Source organism: Stigmatopora nigra, chromosome 6 (genome assembly GCF_051989575.1).
Source record: "Stigmatopora nigra isolate UIUO_SnigA chromosome 6, RoL_Snig_1.1, whole genome shotgun sequence".
Classification (NCBI taxonomy): Eukaryota; Metazoa; Chordata; class Actinopteri; order Syngnathiformes; family Syngnathidae; genus Stigmatopora; species Stigmatopora nigra.
This window is the reverse complement of record NC_135513.1, coordinates 10,666,422-10,683,224: the sequence shown is the minus strand read 5'-3', so window position 1 is coordinate 10,683,224 and position 16,803 is coordinate 10,666,422. Positions and strand designations below refer to the sequence as shown.

Genomic DNA, 16,803 nt, shown 5'->3' with positions numbered 1-16,803 from the left:
CAAGTTTATATTTGTGATATAGCACAAAAACATCAAACAAGGCGATCTAAAGAAAAACTAAAGGCAGTGAAAGCTTCAGTGCAATTTATTTAATTATTTCTTTTACTGCACATACATTTCCTGTGTATAAAAGCATTAGTTTGGGGTGTATTAAAAAATAAATAAGCAAAATCATTTTATTTTTTTAAGTTTAATGTCAATAACAATCTTGAAGTCAAACCCATATTTTGTAATGATGATAATATACATTTTATTTGATAATTTAATTTAATTTATTAGTTTTAAATAATAAATGCCTGGATAATTTAGAGTTAAAGCTGAGCAGAATGTGGGCCTCATTTGTACTTATAGTGTGGGCCATATAGAATGATTCAAGTGCACTAGCACTTTTATCCAGCAGAGGGCTCTGCGTCCATTGATACTTGGACTCGCCATCTAGCTGTGGGTCCGGCTGCGTTCGGCTGTTTCCGTCACTAGTCGACTCGTAGTCAAACCCCCGTGGACGGTGGAATGCGGTTGCCGGGAGCCAGTGGGCAGACGCCGCAGATGTAAGCACCGCATATCGCCACGGCTGCTCGGCGTCCAAATCGCAAGGCTGAGAAAGACGCTTGAACCTTTGCTTTTTTCATTTTGAGGACAAAAGCTACCCGGAATGAGAGCCTCGGAGGAGCCCCCAGCATCCTCGACATGCAGCCTTGCATTGCAGACACCCACCGGCGGAGGACCACCACGGCAACTTTTTGGATCCATTTCCTCCACCTGCTGTAAAAAGTCACACTTGTGAGGTAGGTGTATAGATGTTTTAATATATTTGTTTGCTATTGATTCACGATGGAGGATGGCTGGTGCACTTAATGAGACACACCTGATCGTTAGGACGCCACGGCGGTGTTGCGTCGTCGTCTACGCCGAGAATGACGCCTCTTTGGCGGATTAATTTCGGCCGATTGTCCGCTACGGTTTGACGTTCCGCCCGTTGCCACGAGCGACCGTCATTTCCACACATTGCGGTGCAAAAACGTGTAAAAAATGAATTCCTCCAAATACGATATACTGATATATAATGCTGTTGCACAGCAAACCTAATTGTAGTATGATTAGTGAGAAGAGTCAAGCTGCATGGCTATTACTTGTCAAAACATGAAATGAATACTTCAGAAATTGTCATTTTGCATGTAAATACCCCGACAGCGTGAATTCTGAAGGGATCCTTCTTGACCTTTTTGAATGAAATCCCCCCAGTCGCATAGTCACAGTAATGCGGAATAAACTCCCTGCTGTGAAATCCTACATATGCTGGTTTCTAAACCAGCAAGACCAGTGCTCAAACAGTTTTGTACTGGTTTTGCTGGGAAAAAACTGCATATGCTGCCCATCTTTGCAGGAATGTGAAATGCAATGCTATTGCATTATATTGAAAATATATATAGATTCAAAATACAACCGACACAATAGCTGCTTTAGCTGTGCTCCCTTGAATTTATCCCATTCATTCATCTTCTGAACCGCTTATCCTCACAAGGTTCGCATGGGGTACTGGAGCCTAACAGAGCTAGTAACTATGGGCACCATGTGGGGGACACACCCTGAATCAGTGGCCAGCCAATCACAGGGCACAAAGAGAAAACCCACGCAAGCCCAGGGATAACATGCGAACTCGTCACAGTGGGGACCAACAAGGAATAGAACCCTCGACCCCAGAACTGTGAAGCCGGCATGCAAACCACTTGGCTGCAAATTGAAAAAAAAGCATTTAAGATTTTAAATTTGCCAAATATGCTCAAATTCAAAACAGAAGTAACGAAACAATCAGTTTATTATGGAATGTAATTGCCTGGAAGTGGTAAACTAGTGCATTAGTAATATTATTTCCCTGACTTGGTATTTGTATGTAAATTTATAAGTGATTATGAATACTAAGTCAGTCGGAAGGATCATTTCACGCTCCATTTAGTTTTTATTTTTCAGAATTCTCAAAGTTGAGCATTGACCCAAATACTACTAAATCGTGCAATGAATGGGTGTTGAGAAGCTTGAGTATTTCTACTCATAATTTGTTACCATGCATGACGTATCATAACTTTAAGTACTGAGAGTTTTGCAGTGTGAATTTCTGAGAGTCAAATATTTGTTTCCTTTTCTGTATCAAAATACCAAACAAAGAAGAAATGCCGGAATGAAGTTGCAATATACAAACGTCACATTGTTTGGCCTATTGATTATTAGGATATATAATTGCCATTGTTATAGACTCCACTCTTTCATACTGTAATTATTGTGAGTCAAGCTTCTGCACAATTGCTAGTATAATTTTCTGTCTGAGTATTCATACCCAGTTCTAGTGTGGATGCTGAGAGGCCAGCATTCACATTGCTTGCTATTGTTATCAGCGGGGAGTCCCCAATTGCGTCTGGACGTATTGAAAAGGGGTTGCGATGCGAGGGCTGGACGAGGGGGTGTTGTGGGCGGAGGTGTTTTTGGCGCTGACTGTGCAAGCGCTCCTGCTGCTGGGATAACGTGACTATTTTAAATGCCTGCTAATCCACGCTAATCTGGCTACTTGGCCGCAGTTAACTCAAACCCGGGGACGGCACACCCCTCCCATCGAGGCAGTAGCGTGCACACGTACGCGCACACGCCTACGTACGCAGCCTCCATTTTGCCATGGTGACCCACAAGATGGTGTTCTTGCAATGTAACACATAAATGGACAAAGCAGAATCAATGGAGGCCAATATACAGATTAAATGTTGGTGCAAAATACCCCCATGATGCATTGTTTTTGGATTCTTGTTCTCAAATGAGTGCTTTGTGGGGCTCCACTGTTTTGCATTGTTAATGAATGAATTCAATCTGTTTCAGCTCCACACCAGAAGGGAAAATGCTTGTGGAATGAAATGTCATTCAAAAGGAGCACCCTGGGATTCATTACCAGCTACTGAATTTACAACAAGGTAAATTACTGGACAGATTTATGCTTACACATAAACACTCATTGAGCGCCACTAATGGATTTACGTCATCAGCCGGTGTGTGGACTGAGAAACCCAACAACGCAAAAATGTTTTACGGTTCTTCGTCTGGGGCAAGCATGTCCCTGCCATCCAAAAGTCGACTAAAACGACAGAGTCGGACCTTTACGCAGGTAAGGAAAAGTGCGAATTACTCTTGGGAGCAGGTTTTTTTTGTTACTGTATGAGAATAAAGTCTAATTGTACATCCACTATAGTCAATGGAGGGGGTAGTTATAAGGTCAAAGTGTGTGCATAGAGTAAATTTCCAGGGGTTTTATGCGTTAAACATGTGCACACTCAGCACAAGGCGGGTAATAAAAATTGCAATAAAAAAATCAAAAAAGAAAGTGGAAAAAAGGAAGAGAGAGACAGAATTAATGGGACAAAGTTCTAAGTTACATGTGTCAAAGTGGCGGCCTGGGGGCCAAATCTGGCCCGCCGCATCATTTTGTGCGGCCCGAGAAAGTAAATCATGGGTGCCGACTTTCTGTTTTAGGATCAAATTAAAATGAAAAGTATAGATGTATATTAAATTTCCTGATTTTCTACCTTTTAAATCAATAATTGTATTTTTTAATCATTTTTACCTGTTTTTAGTTCCAAAATAATTTTGTAAAATCAAAAAATATATAAAAAAAGTGAAAATAAACATTGTTTCAATGAGTTGACATTAGTAGCACGCATGCCGATGTTGTGACTTGAACTAACTGGTTCAATTGGCATTCTCAGGTCCTATACCGCACCTTGAGCTACCGCGATCGCGTCCCGGCTGAAGTGGGAACAAACACCCGTGGCGATCGGCGCTCAACCACCGAGCCCCAGGAGCGACCGGAGGACGACCCGGCCGAGCTCTCCACCCAAAGCTCGGCGCCGGGCGTCCTTAAGATCTTTGGCGACGAGATCTGTGCCGGTGCCAACTATAAGAGCGTCCTGGCCACGCCACGTTCTAGCGCTCACGAGCTGGTCAAGGAGGCATTGGAACGCTATTCTCTCAATAAGGACGGCGCCCATTCGTACGTTCTGTGTGATGTCATTGGGCGCCTGGAAGGAGTGGACGGCCTGTGGCGAACCGAGTGCCTCCGTGCGATGGGCGACAACGAAAAGCCGTTGCTGCTGCAGGAGCTTTGGAAGCCCCGAGAAGGACACGCGCGACGCTTTGAGCTACGCAGGAGAGCCGAGGTGGACGAACTCAACGCCAAGGAGAAGGACACCATCACGGCTGGTCAGCATGCACACACAAACATCAAAAAAATATTTCTTCTATTGTCGTTATGTAAAATTTGATTGACACGCGGAGACACAAAAATGTTACACTGGTCCAAAAATACACATGGGCATTTAATTTGATGATGCCCTACCTCATTTTTTTTTTGGTTAAAAATTCAGTCCCTGAAGCCTGTTGAAATTTAGTATGTAAAATTGTATGTCTGGACCTAAAAAAAAAAAAAAAATAGAGCGCTTGCATCAAAGATGCAAGAATTCCATCATTTTCTATTGAAACAGAAATTTGAAGCTTCATTTTGGTCATTAGCAGTGATGCTATGGCAAATTTAATAATGAGCCTTTTTGGTTTTTACACTTTAGATATAGATTTCTTTCATAAGTGAATATTCAAAAAATCTTTAAATGCAATGCCTTAATAAGAAAGTTGCACATGTTAACTGAAAATAGCAATTTTGGGCAATACCAACTATTTCTAAGGTTTCCTAATTAGATTGTATTATATAAGAAAAACAGTCGATACAAACACCACTGGAACATCTGACCACTCCCCCATGCTCATTTTCACACTAACCTGAATTTACTACACAACTAATGGAAACACAACTTTATTTTTCTTACTCTGTTGTGCAGTTGCTGTGTGTATGTGCATGTTTTCTCTATTAACTGTGAAGTATCAATCTTTTTAAATGACAATAGGACAAAAGTAAATTACAACAAAAAAAACATGCAAAAACATGGCAAAAATAGATATTCTTTACCTATGTCTATCTTGAGTAAACCCGTAAAATATTCTCAAGAAGCCATGTTTCAAAAGAAATGGAAAGTCTGTTTTTTTTGGGCTATTTTAGACTCAATTTTCAAGAGACATGTATAATTAATTGCATATGTCCTTATATACTACTAATACCACACACATCCAAGTGCATGCAGGCTTGTGTGTACTGTTGTGATATTTTTTTTTTGGTCCAAGGGGTGTGTGTTTTCTCAGCCTCTGAACCCCTCCCACCCCACTGTAGGGCCCAAAGCCCCCCAGTTCCTGGTGGCTCTAATGGGTCGCATGCACAGGAGCTCCCCTCTACGGTCGTCTCGGACGGCTCATTCGGGCTCTAAAGGTGGGGACTGGCCTCAGGTAGGGTGGCTGTCAGTCATCGACATGGAGACCAACCTGCCTGACCCCCTTTCCCCTATCACATCACCTGTATATGTCTTCTTCCATCGATGACCTCATTGGGTCTATCACTCCCTGGTTCAATGCATGTGTGCAATACCAGTTACATCATATTTTTGTCTATGGAAAACATAAAAAATGAGTTGTATGCATCAAGTGCATGCTATCAACTGTTGCCAAGTGTCAAAATAGATCGAGTGTGTGTATGTGTGTCTTTTTGTTGTTTCTGGAAATAGTTTCAAATTTTATGACAATGGTCATTTGTCATGTCAACAGTAAGCTTAAGTGTGAATCTCATGCCAAGTATATCATTACATAATTAACGAGCTTTGTCAAGGAAGCATCGGCCTCAGTTTTGGGGTCGAGGGTTCGATTCCAGGTTGGTCCTCATAGTGTGGAGTTTGCATGTTCTCCTGGGCTTGTGTGGGTTTATTCCGGGTACTCCGGTTTGCTCCCACATTCCAAAAACATTCATGGTAGGCTGGTTGAACACTCTAAATTGCCCTTATGTATGAGTCTGAGCCTGAATGGTTGTTTGTATCTTTGTGCCCTGCGATTGGTTGGCCACCGATTCAGGGTGTCCCCAGGCTGGTGCCCGTAGTTAGCTGGGATAGGCTCCAGCACCCCCCGCAACCCTTGCGAGGATGAGCTGTACAGGATATGAAGGAAAAAATGAAATATAATGAAGATTGTGTCTTGGGTTTTTCTAAGTGCTTCTTGTTTTTGTTCTTAGACATCAACGCACAAGCCCGCAAGCTGCAGAGAAACCGGGCCAAGGGGGCTTTGACGTTGCCCCGCTCGGGCAACTCGTCCATGTGTCGCAGCCTCAGTGAGACAAGCCTCAACCAGGTAAGACCTTTTATAGGCTATTTGTCAGCTGTCAACCATTATGGCATCTGCCTGTGCCTTTGTGTGTTCAGCTGGCGGTAGGAGACGAACCCAAGCGCTATTACTGCACACTTCCGGGGCCGTACAGGGGGCGAGAGGTGGCGGCAGTGGGACGGCGGAAGGAGGATGTGGGGCAAGGTGGAGTACGACACTCCCTCTACCAGTCGCCACACCTCCTGTTGCTTCAGGGCTACAACAAACAGGTCGGAAAACCCAATTATGAAAAATGAGATTGGAATTTACAAAATGCTTTTGTTATCATCATTAACATGAATACAATTAAGAGTTTTTCCTCTGACTGGGAATGTCAAAAATTATTTTCTTATTGATGAAAGATGATTGACAGTCTAAACGTGTGTTCAAATCAAAATCAAGGACTGCCTGGTGTACCTGTTGAATCGTGACCAGCACACAGTAGGCCAGGAGACACCATCAGCTCGCCCCAATATCTGCCTGTTTTCCCCCGACATCCTCCCGCTTCACTGCCGTCTGTGCCGCGTACCCGCCCCAGTCCGTCATTCCAAGCCGGACGAGACGGAGTCGGATCCCCAACAGCGCTCATCCTGCGTGGCAGTAGAGCCTGTACTCAACGCCACCGTGCTGGTCAACTTCTCCCGCTGCGAGCGTTCCACCACGCTGCGTCATGGCGATCTGCTCTCCTTTGGCGCTCACTACATCTTCCTGTACAAGGTAAGCTCAACTCAGTTAGTAGTTTGGGGCTGGCAATGATTATTTAAATATTTTTTTCAGTTTGTTTTAAACATTAAAGGTAGCTTGGTGTACAGCAAAGAGTTACTAATTCATTCTATGGTTATCCATCAATTCTAACCATTTTAATGTGTAGTGAGATTTAAAGCTTCCACCACATAGTGCACAAATAACAACAACAGACAAACATACAAATAAATAATCAACTCGAGTTGAGTATGGTGACGGCTCTTGGGAAGAAACTGTAGTTGAGTGTGTTTGTCTTGGCTGTTATGGTCATGTAGTGTCAGAGGGCAGAAGGTTTTTGCACATTTTTAGATGCCGGAGAGGGTAGATAGGAGCAGTTGATGGTCAAGATAAGTGATGTTGAAGAGGAATTTATGAATGGAACCATTCCCAAATTTTAACTAACTGCTGCATTCCATTTTTTGATTATTAGGACCCCACAGGCGCCAAGCCTCTTCCCGCCCAGACCCTAGCACGCCTCCGCAGCCTAGGCCAACTCTACGACAGCGGGACGGAGGAATCAGGCACCTGCAAACTTTGCGGCTCGACCCTCAAAGACAAAACGGCCAACGCAACCGCCGTGACGACAACGCGGCGCAGCTTCAGGCCGCAACCGGTTAAACCGCGCTGTGGTGGGACGGATGCGGGAAGAATTGGACAAAAGAGGAAGCTCCAGTTGGAGTTTGAGCCTGCTCAGGAAGACCAGCTGCTCAATCGAATCATGTCGCTCATTGAACCCGGAGGTACAAAACCTATTAACGTATACGTGGTAAACATTAGAGTCATAAACCTTTGAAAAAGAACCCTAATTCTAATTTTGGCCTTTTACTTAAGATATTGTTTTTGAGCATTATAGACAATTTAGTCTTTTAAGGACCTGGAAATGTATATTTATTATGTTTACGACCTTGTTCTTGTCAGGTGACGACCACAAGTTGACCCCAGCGTACCTTTTGTGTTTGTGCATCCAACACTCGGCCTCCACATTCCCGCCGGGAAGCTTTGGAAAGCTCCTGCTAAAGATCGTCCGTCGAATCCAGACGGTGGCATGGGTCAGTAGCTGCCTTTTATACTCTTCCCTCTCTTCTTTCCAGACTACTGAAGCTTATCTGTGTCAGATGAAACAGTACCGCGTATCAGGTTTTGGTTTTTGTTTTCTTTGCGCTTGTGACCCAAACACTGTTGCCATATGGTCCTTTTCTTACAAATTGTCCGAAATTAACTTGACAAAATAGAATTATTAATTTAAAATAGACTGTCTATATATTTATGTGTATCTGAATATTTTCTGTTTAAGCTAAAAAAACATGTTACCTACCATAAAATACTCTTTTCATTGGTAAATCCCAATCACGCTATGCAATCATAATATATAAAAACACTCCCATTTTTTTTTCTTTTTCCAAAATATAGACTTATTTGTCTGTGGAACTGTAAACTATTTATCAAGATTCCACACAGGAATTATATACTCAGTGTGAGTTTAAAGATGAAAATATTTGGATTAAATCACTGTATTAGTCTCAATAATATCAGAATTTAACGTTTGGAACGTTCGAGTAGAATGATGGCAATGTTTTATTCTGTTCAAGTGTGTATCTAACCTGACGTGCTGAAACTTTAATGAGCTCTCGTATGTGTGTTTTGGTGTGTGTGTGTGTGTGTGTGTGTGCATGTTGCAGGAGAAGACAAAGGATTTAGCGCAGAAGCAAGCTCAGCAGTAAGTATCATATTCCGTCTTGTTGGAAAAAAAGTGTGTGTGAGCACTTATTTAGCATTCTGGTGTGGATGCCATTGCATTAGCGCCTTTGTTCGTCTGCTCAATGCCGAAACTAAGTAGTAACTGACAGGCAGCTGTCAATCATTCTAACCTCTTGTTATTCATGTGGCAGCCAAGACCCGGCATCGCTATCGCTACTCAACATCTCGGACTTGATTCCGGACTTGCAGACCATCTTCTTCTGGATGTCTAACTCAATAGAGATTCTGTACTTCATTCAGCAGAGGGCGCCGTCGTACACGCACAACATGGAGACGGTGCAAGGTACGGACAAACTAAATATTTTTAACGGGATGTGCCGAGTTTGCTGAAGGCTTTGAATTCAGGCATTCATTTTACACTGTGCTTAGGTTTACGGGGGGTGCTGGGGCCTATAGTTGCAAATATAGGCAGCAGACAGGGGACACACAACAGGACAGTTGCCTATTAATTTGGCATTTGGCGACATCTTCAATCGTTCTTCCATTCCAGGCTCCAAAGAGTCTCTGCTGTCAGCGACCATTTCTGCCAATGAGGAGGCCATGAGCATTCTGGAGGAGGTGATCATGTATACCTTCCAGCAGTGTGTCTACTATATCACCAAGGTATGCACACACAAGGCAAAAGGAAACAAATTCACAGTCCTAAATGATTGTGTATTTCCGGCATAGGCTCTATACGTGGTCCTCCCGGGTCTACTGGACTGTAATCCGTTCCCAATGGACAGCTCGGAGCCGTGCTGGAAAGGAGGTGCGGGTTTCCCAGAGCCGGTACGCAGGGTTCTTCAGGTAAATCTTTATTTTTCTTATTAAGTAAGAAGACTATTTTCTCAGCTATGTTTTAAATCGTCCTCTATCCATGTTGTATAGTATTTGTATGATGCAAGATAGTTGTAGCATGAATTATCTACAAATATAATGATAATTATTGTGATTTCTTAACTTACTTAATATCCTCATGAATACATTCAGCAATGAAACTTAATAATATATAATCCAAACATATATAATAAATCAATAAATATGAAATTATTTAAAAGAAAATTTCAATCTGCCTAACGATTTAATAATGATCATTTTGATAATTGTTGTTGGAAGAAAATTTTCTATTTACAATCAAATATAAATATATTGGGATTGTTAATTTACTTTTGAATGGAAATGGAACAAAAATGAATGGTAATAAACTCAAATCAAAAACACTTTAGGGGTATTGAATTTATCATAATTTTCATTTATTTTAAAATGTGTATTTGTGTCGGGGACAGGTTTTCCAGAGCACCCAGGAGCTGCTGCAGGGATACCTAGTCCACCCAGAGATCCAGGCTCAGATGTTCGCCTACCTCTTTTTCTTCTCCAACGTGTCGCTCTTCAACCAGCTCGTGGACAAAGGTAAATGGGACAAGGTGGGACAAGGAGGGGGTTTGTCGGAGGGTCACCTCCATTAGACCTTCCCCGAGGAGGTCGGCATCTGTTAGGAAGCGTCCTTGTCAGCAGTTTGACTTGAGATGAAGGAGTCGTTAGGCGAGGGGGCGCATCAAGACTTGTCCTCTTTGCCCTTCCTGCCTTGGCTGCTCTTTAATTCCCATCAGCCTCCTCCTCCTCCTCTTCCAACGTATTTTGCCGAGCGGGTATCGGAAGGGGAGGTCTGAAAGAAGTACCATTAAGGGAATAGGTCAAAACCTTGTTATGGTGCTCTGGCTTTAAGGGATGTCATCACTTTTTTTGCAGCAAGTAAATGGCATCATCCATTTTACAGTTTACTGGATGTGTAAGTGGTAGAGTTAGGATTTTCCCAATTAAACCCCAATGAATGAGAAAATTTGACATTTCTGTAGGTGTATTCCTAATAGATATGTATAGCAAATATAAGGTTACAAAATGAAACTGTTGGAATGCTATTTTTTTAAATGATTGAATATAACATAGGACCTTTTGTAAACAGCTAAAATCACCCTAAAATGTCAAATTTCGTCTTTTGAAGCATGCCTTTTTTCAGATTTCTTTTTGTGAGGACTTTTTGACCAAATTTTATGTTGCTTCCAAACCAAAATTTTACCCAAATTTCCTTTCTCACACTCCATCCCGCTTCCAAAAGTCTACCAGTAACCTCCTTTAATAAATATCTGTGACAGCTTCAGATCGATTCACCTTTTTCGAGCGTACGCACACACACACACACACACACACACACGTCATATGTCTTCATTAGGCAGCCAAGACGTACTAGCGACAATTTCACATTAATGCAGAGGAACGCACTGTCTACCTCCCTCGGGTCGCTCATTGATGTTTCTGTTGCCTTGGTAACTGCAAAGGGTGTGTCGAGGGTAAAACCAATGTGTGCAACATCAACATCATTTTTATGGTATTCATTCAAGTTCAGGTTTAGATTTTTTGTGAGCAAAAGTAATTGAAAGTACTATTTTTGAATGAATTTTCCATGCCATTCTTAAGTCGTGTTATAAAAAAACCCAGAAAGGCAATTTGTTTTGAATTAAAACTGATATAACAAAAATTAAGAGATAAAAATAAAAGTATTTTAGATGGCAACAAGTATTGAATTGTCCTTTCACCTGCTAAATAGATTACTGTGAAGTAGCGTATCTCTTTGTTTGTGTAAAGCAGTGCAGCTTTGTAACACCTATGCGAAGGAGGTCAAGTGAAGTCTTGTCTGTTGTCCCTAGATTACTGTATGCCAAGACGTAAGCCTATTACACAAGTGTGTGCGTCTCAGACATATGGCACAATATTTCAAGTGGCGTTTCATCAAATAGCAGCAGTCAGACAATCTATAGTAATTTAGTCAAGATGCTAAAAAAAGATTCAGTTCGATAGCTTCAATACATTAGTCATTCGAAATCCTTGACCGGGTCACAGTTTGGCCCGCATTGTCGCTCAAACTGCACCAATTTGTGACATAAATGTGTCAGATGACCACTTTTCAACGATTATCTCTTCACTGGAGTTATTGTTGTCCGAGCTGGCTCGACCTTGTTAAGTTTTAACGTATTGTAGAACATTAAGCACCAGATAAAGACCACCTGTTTGTGTGTATGTGTGTGCAGGTCCAACTCGCGGCTGGTTTCAGAGGTCCAAAGTTCTGCAAATGCAGGCGTGTCTACGGATGGTGTCGGAATGGGCCCGCAAGTCGACATTGGGACATCTGGCGGACAAATTCTTCAGTAAACTCAATAGTGCCATCGCCATTCTGGCCACACCACCGCAGCAGCTCACGCAGGCAAGAAGACGCTAAATGGATTATGTTAAAATCAAATATCATGCTGATTGAAAATGCAGTCTTTTTAGAAAACTAGTCATTTTTTTATAATCATAGGAATCCAATTAGTATTTATTTTGATTTTAGTAATTTCTTCATTTAGGAAAATCTGGATATTTCATAACATTTTATGGACTTGACATGTTTTTAATTCATTTTGCTGCTTTCAAATGCACTGAAATTGTTAAATATGTCATAATTAATTGTCATTTCTGTCAAATTGAATCTAAGAATCATTTCATGTACATTTTTTACTTAGTATATAAGTAATGTAACTAAATGTAAGCCACCTGATGGTGTAGAGATTGACTTGCCTGATTTGGGTTTGATTCTTGCTGGTGGTTCTAGAATTGTGGTCGTCTGTATTAATAATTTAAAAGTTAATTTAATTTCCTGCAGATGAGCTGGCGAGTCTTGTCTAGTGAGCACTCTTCCCTGAAGCCGGTGCAGCTGAACAGGATCTTGACCCAGTACCAGATCACCGCAGAGACCGGACCCGTGCCACTATGGCAGCCTGGTAGTGAGGACGAGGCCTACATCTACCGCACAGGTACATTTGCCATTCAATTTTCCAATTTTTAACCCTTCTTTAGAGGGTGCCCAAACTGCACTTTAAGCTAGAAATTTGTAAAACCGTTCTTTCTGGACAAAACTTCATTTCAAGATTTGACAGTCTTTCAAAAATAAGAGCCTCGTTTTGAACTACAATGCTCAAAATCTTATTATTGTACTGCGACCATTCAAACATTGTGACAAATTGATTTTGATCAATGTCTAGATCTAATGTGTTGCTAAAATGTCCCCATTTGGTGCATTCAGTGGACCTCCTGGAGAGCTTCGAGAACCACCCACCCATCGTCCTGCCCAGCGGCGGCTTTGGCGTGGACTTGGACGGCGAGCGCGTGGAGGACAGCGTCTACCGACAGCTGCTCTATGTGCGCCACTTCTTGTGGGGCTTGCGCACCAAGACGCTCGCGAACGCCACGCACGCCAATGGCAACAACAATAATGCGGCGGATGTTCAGGTGAGACGTCGGTTCAATGTCAGATTGTGACATCATAGTTACTTTTTACCAGCCTTGACTGGACAACTAGGCTGAATGAAAATCTGCTATATTCAAGTCATGACAGACCACCCACAAACAGCATTTTTACACACACCCATAAACTTAGTTGTGTTAATTGAGGAGTTCCTTGGTAATCTTGTCATTGGAAGAAAAACAAACAAACATGCACACATGAAATTTTTGGAACACACATTTAGACAAAAGAAAACACAAGAATCCATGCAACCACTTATGAACACACAGTTAAAGGTGCACACACCCATATTTTTAGAAACCTACATAGACTCAAAGACGTAACCACAAATTTTTACGCACACACTTATTAAGACGCACACACCAACCTAAAGTCAGCGTAAGCTATGCATGAGCAGCTGGGCTGGTTGAAGAGCTCGTTAATCTTGCAAATGAAAGAAAACCTTACACACACACACACAAACGTGGTCGCACATACAAGAAGTAACAGAAGAGCTAGACATGGTTAAATCATGGCTAATCTTCTTAGTAGTCAGGCTGTCTCATTAGTAGGTCGACTAGACCGTAATCCTTCATTGTCGTCATCCTCTTCAAGAAAAGGACAATTATTGTATTCTCCTGTAAAAAATTACTTCCCAGTTAGTAGGAATCAAATAGTGAAAATGTATGATATACCAAAATGGAAAAATAGTCCAGTAATGAACTCCTTTTAGAATAGAAACAGCAGTGAAACCTGATTATTTAAATACAATACCATTTATATAAAATACACAATTTTTTTTACTGTATACATGGAAGATTAGTCCTTTTATTTTATTGAAAAGTTGCCTCATGCAACAAGGGCACATCAGTTATCCAATAAATGTATCTCAATTTAATATATGTAATCATATATGGCATTATATGTGAAAATGTTTTTGCAAATACTTAACTTAACAGTTTTCAATGGGAAGGCCTCAATTTTTCCATTTTAAAAGTCCATCGTAAAAGTTATTGTTCATTTTGGCTGTCTGTTCCAACCTCAACCAATCAGCCAATAGTACCAGTTTTTAGCCACTAATTTGTTATATGTTTCCTTTCAATGTCCCCTAGAGGGAGTTACTCCCCCCACCTCTGCAGCACGGCAGTCCCCGTTTAGCCCCCGGCGATGGCGAGGAAGACAGCGGGCGTAGCCAAGTGCACAGCCTCCGGCGGAACGGGGGCGGAGTCCTCCATCACCACCTCCATCATCATCACCACACTACGCCGGCTTACCCCGAAGGAGGTACCCCAAGTGGAGGAGGGGGAGCCCCGCAGATGAACGGATGTGCAAAAAAGGCTAACGGCCTCATTGCTAACGGCATGGAAGGTAGAGACACCTAATTTTCATCGTGCCGGTGATGGCGGGTCTCCAACGAGAGCTAACTCGTCACCAGTTGCAATACTTTTGTGTCAAATTGACTGTTAGGGGCGGAGTTAGTTTTGCTCGTAAATTGCACAAATTATTTAGTCTTCATTTTGACCTGACCCAGACTAATGTGAGAATAAGACTAAAGTACATAGTTTTACAAAGAAAAAATGAAACTATTGGAAATTGCCTTATTTTGGCATTTGATTTTTATTTAAGATCATCCATTTTTTACATGAATTTTACAGCAGTGTATACTACATATGCAATTTTAAACATTAACGTCTGCAGGCGCGTATGAAAAGTGCGTGTTAAGCTCTTCAGGAAACCCCCTACCTGCATCTGCACCACCATTTTTGTATGTGTAGACCCCTCAGCAAGACCCTCTGTGTTCGCTGCGTGTGGGATGTGTGTGTGTTTGTTTGCGTGTGTGTCCTCTGCAGGCTGTTTTAGTAGTGAGTTCCCTTTCCCCGTGTCCTCCTCCCCTGGCATCCCTCCTTTCCCTGATGACATGTGTGTGGTGTTTGTAGTGGAACTGGACAAAGGACCGTACGGACTCGGCATGGGACTCATCGACGGCCTGGTGAGTTGCCTTTTATTTCCACTTCAGACACAATTTGTACTGTCGGCACACCTACTATAAAACTCCAAACACTCATTGGTGTCATTAAATAGTCGTAGTAAACCAGAAAAGCACACCCGTACAATCCTGTTCACTGTTATTGCCACGTGTTCAAGTTCAGCATGGGAGATAATGACTGCAATTCCTGCACTATAAAGCACACCTGACTTGGAGACACACCAAAGCAAACAGTGAATGTCCATCCTTTAAAATATATATATATATATATATATATATATATATATATATATATATATATATATATATATATATATATATATATATATATTTGCATTTTTATAGTATCAGACAATGTTATTGCTCTATAAAATCCCAATTTAAAAAAAAATAGGTCAGACAAAGCTTACAGTAGCAACTCAAAGAAAATATGCAAATGAGTGCACTATTACCTGTATAATTGTTCCTCTCCTTTTCACAGCACACGCCCCTCAATGCCCCAGGCATCTACATTCGGACGCTTATCCCCGAGGGGCCTGCGGCAACCGATGGCCGCTTGAGGATCGGGGATCGAATCCTGGCCGTCAACGGGACCAGCCTGATTGGAGCCGACTACCAGAGGTGCGTAAATTAGGCAGTATTTTCTGCACTATAAGGCGCACCATAAAGATTTAAAGGTCCTCAAAAGATGACAAGTTGGATGAGGGGTGCACTTGTGCATTTGTAACCCATTTCTTCTCACCCCCCTCTATGTGGGCAGTGCGGTGGATCTGATCCGCCTTGGAGGGGGTCGCCTCCGCTTTCTGGTTGCAAAGTCAGACCCGGAAGTCTCGGAGAAGATCAGCGCCTCTTCTTGTTGACGGATGTTAACAGACCCTTGAAAGTCGTAGAACCAAAATCACTTACCGGATGGCGCATGACGTAAAATCTTTGGAATTGGAAAGGAACTCAAAACTTTTGGTTGATTGAAGTAAGCTCCGCCTCCTTGACTTTAACTGACACGGATGAAGGTGATGATGTCAGCAACGTGGAACACTTGAACTGTAGTATTTTTTTCTTCTTCTGCTTTTATTGTCGAGGGCCAGGCCATGGTGAAAAGACCCTCACATTTGAATATATTGAACGGATATTGGGTGAATTTGTCTGGAAGATCCATGATGTGAATTACACATCTGACGTTAAGACCCCATTTTAGGCCAATTTACGAATTAGGGCTCTCTACAAGATTGGGAACCAAGTCAACCCTGACACTGGTTTTACCAATTTTTTTTGAATGTACGTACAACAGTTGACGTGAAACTGTCTTAAGAAACTAAGCCGAAAATTGACAGGCTGATTTGGTATGAGAATTCACCGCCATTCCTTGCCTGCAGCTTTAATTCCTGATTGTATTTAAAAGACAAACTGGCATTTTTTTTATATTATGAAACATTTGAGAGTATTATTAGAATGTTTTTCTTCTCCGCTTTTATGCACCCTCTTCTACTTCTGATTATATTTGAAGATGCAAAACAATTCCTCCTGTTTGGTCAGAGGCGGAAATTTGCCAATAAAAGACTTGATGTTTTCAGTCAACATGGATTTATAAAATTAATATTTTTGGGGGAAGTTAGAGAAATAATCAGTCACATTTTTATGGAAAATTAAGCACGTTTTGAAGTTTTAAGGCATAATTCTGTGATAATTTCCCAAGAAAAAAATCTCAAGCATAACATAACAAATGTTTTGTACTTGAGATTAAAAGTCAAGC

The 16,803-nt window shown here is 41.7% G+C and overlaps 1 protein-coding gene across 3 annotated transcripts; it reads left to right on the top strand.

Moving 5' to 3' along the window:
• The first annotated feature begins 388 nt into the window (after positions 1-388).
• Positions 389-16,628, top strand: radil (Ras association and DIL domains). 3 transcript variants are annotated; one of them, XM_077718895.1, is made up of 23 exons: positions 389-548; positions 636-785; positions 2,863-2,954; positions 3,027-3,145; positions 3,744-4,236; positions 5,255-5,350; positions 6,140-6,255; positions 6,327-6,497; positions 6,670-6,984; positions 7,442-7,751; positions 7,930-8,060; positions 8,691-8,728; positions 8,901-9,052; positions 9,260-9,372; positions 9,439-9,555; positions 10,035-10,158; positions 11,835-12,007; positions 12,446-12,596; positions 12,866-13,071; positions 14,179-14,434; positions 15,004-15,056; positions 15,535-15,674; positions 15,814-16,628. In XM_077718895.1, the coding sequence occupies exons 4-23, from the start codon at positions 3,062-3,064 to the stop codon at positions 15,911-15,913; spliced, it is 3,339 nt and encodes a 1,112-aa protein (XP_077575021.1). In that variant the 5' UTR covers positions 389-548; positions 636-785; positions 2,863-2,954; positions 3,027-3,061; the 3' UTR covers positions 15,914-16,628. The 3 variants fall into 3 exon arrangements, with proteins under 3 accessions (XP_077575021.1, XP_077575019.1, XP_077575022.1); XM_077718893.1 differs by having other exon boundaries at positions 14,917-15,056; XM_077718896.1 differs by lacking the exon at positions 5,255-5,350 and having other exon boundaries at positions 14,917-15,056.
• The last annotated feature ends 175 nt before the right edge of the window (positions 16,629-16,803 follow it).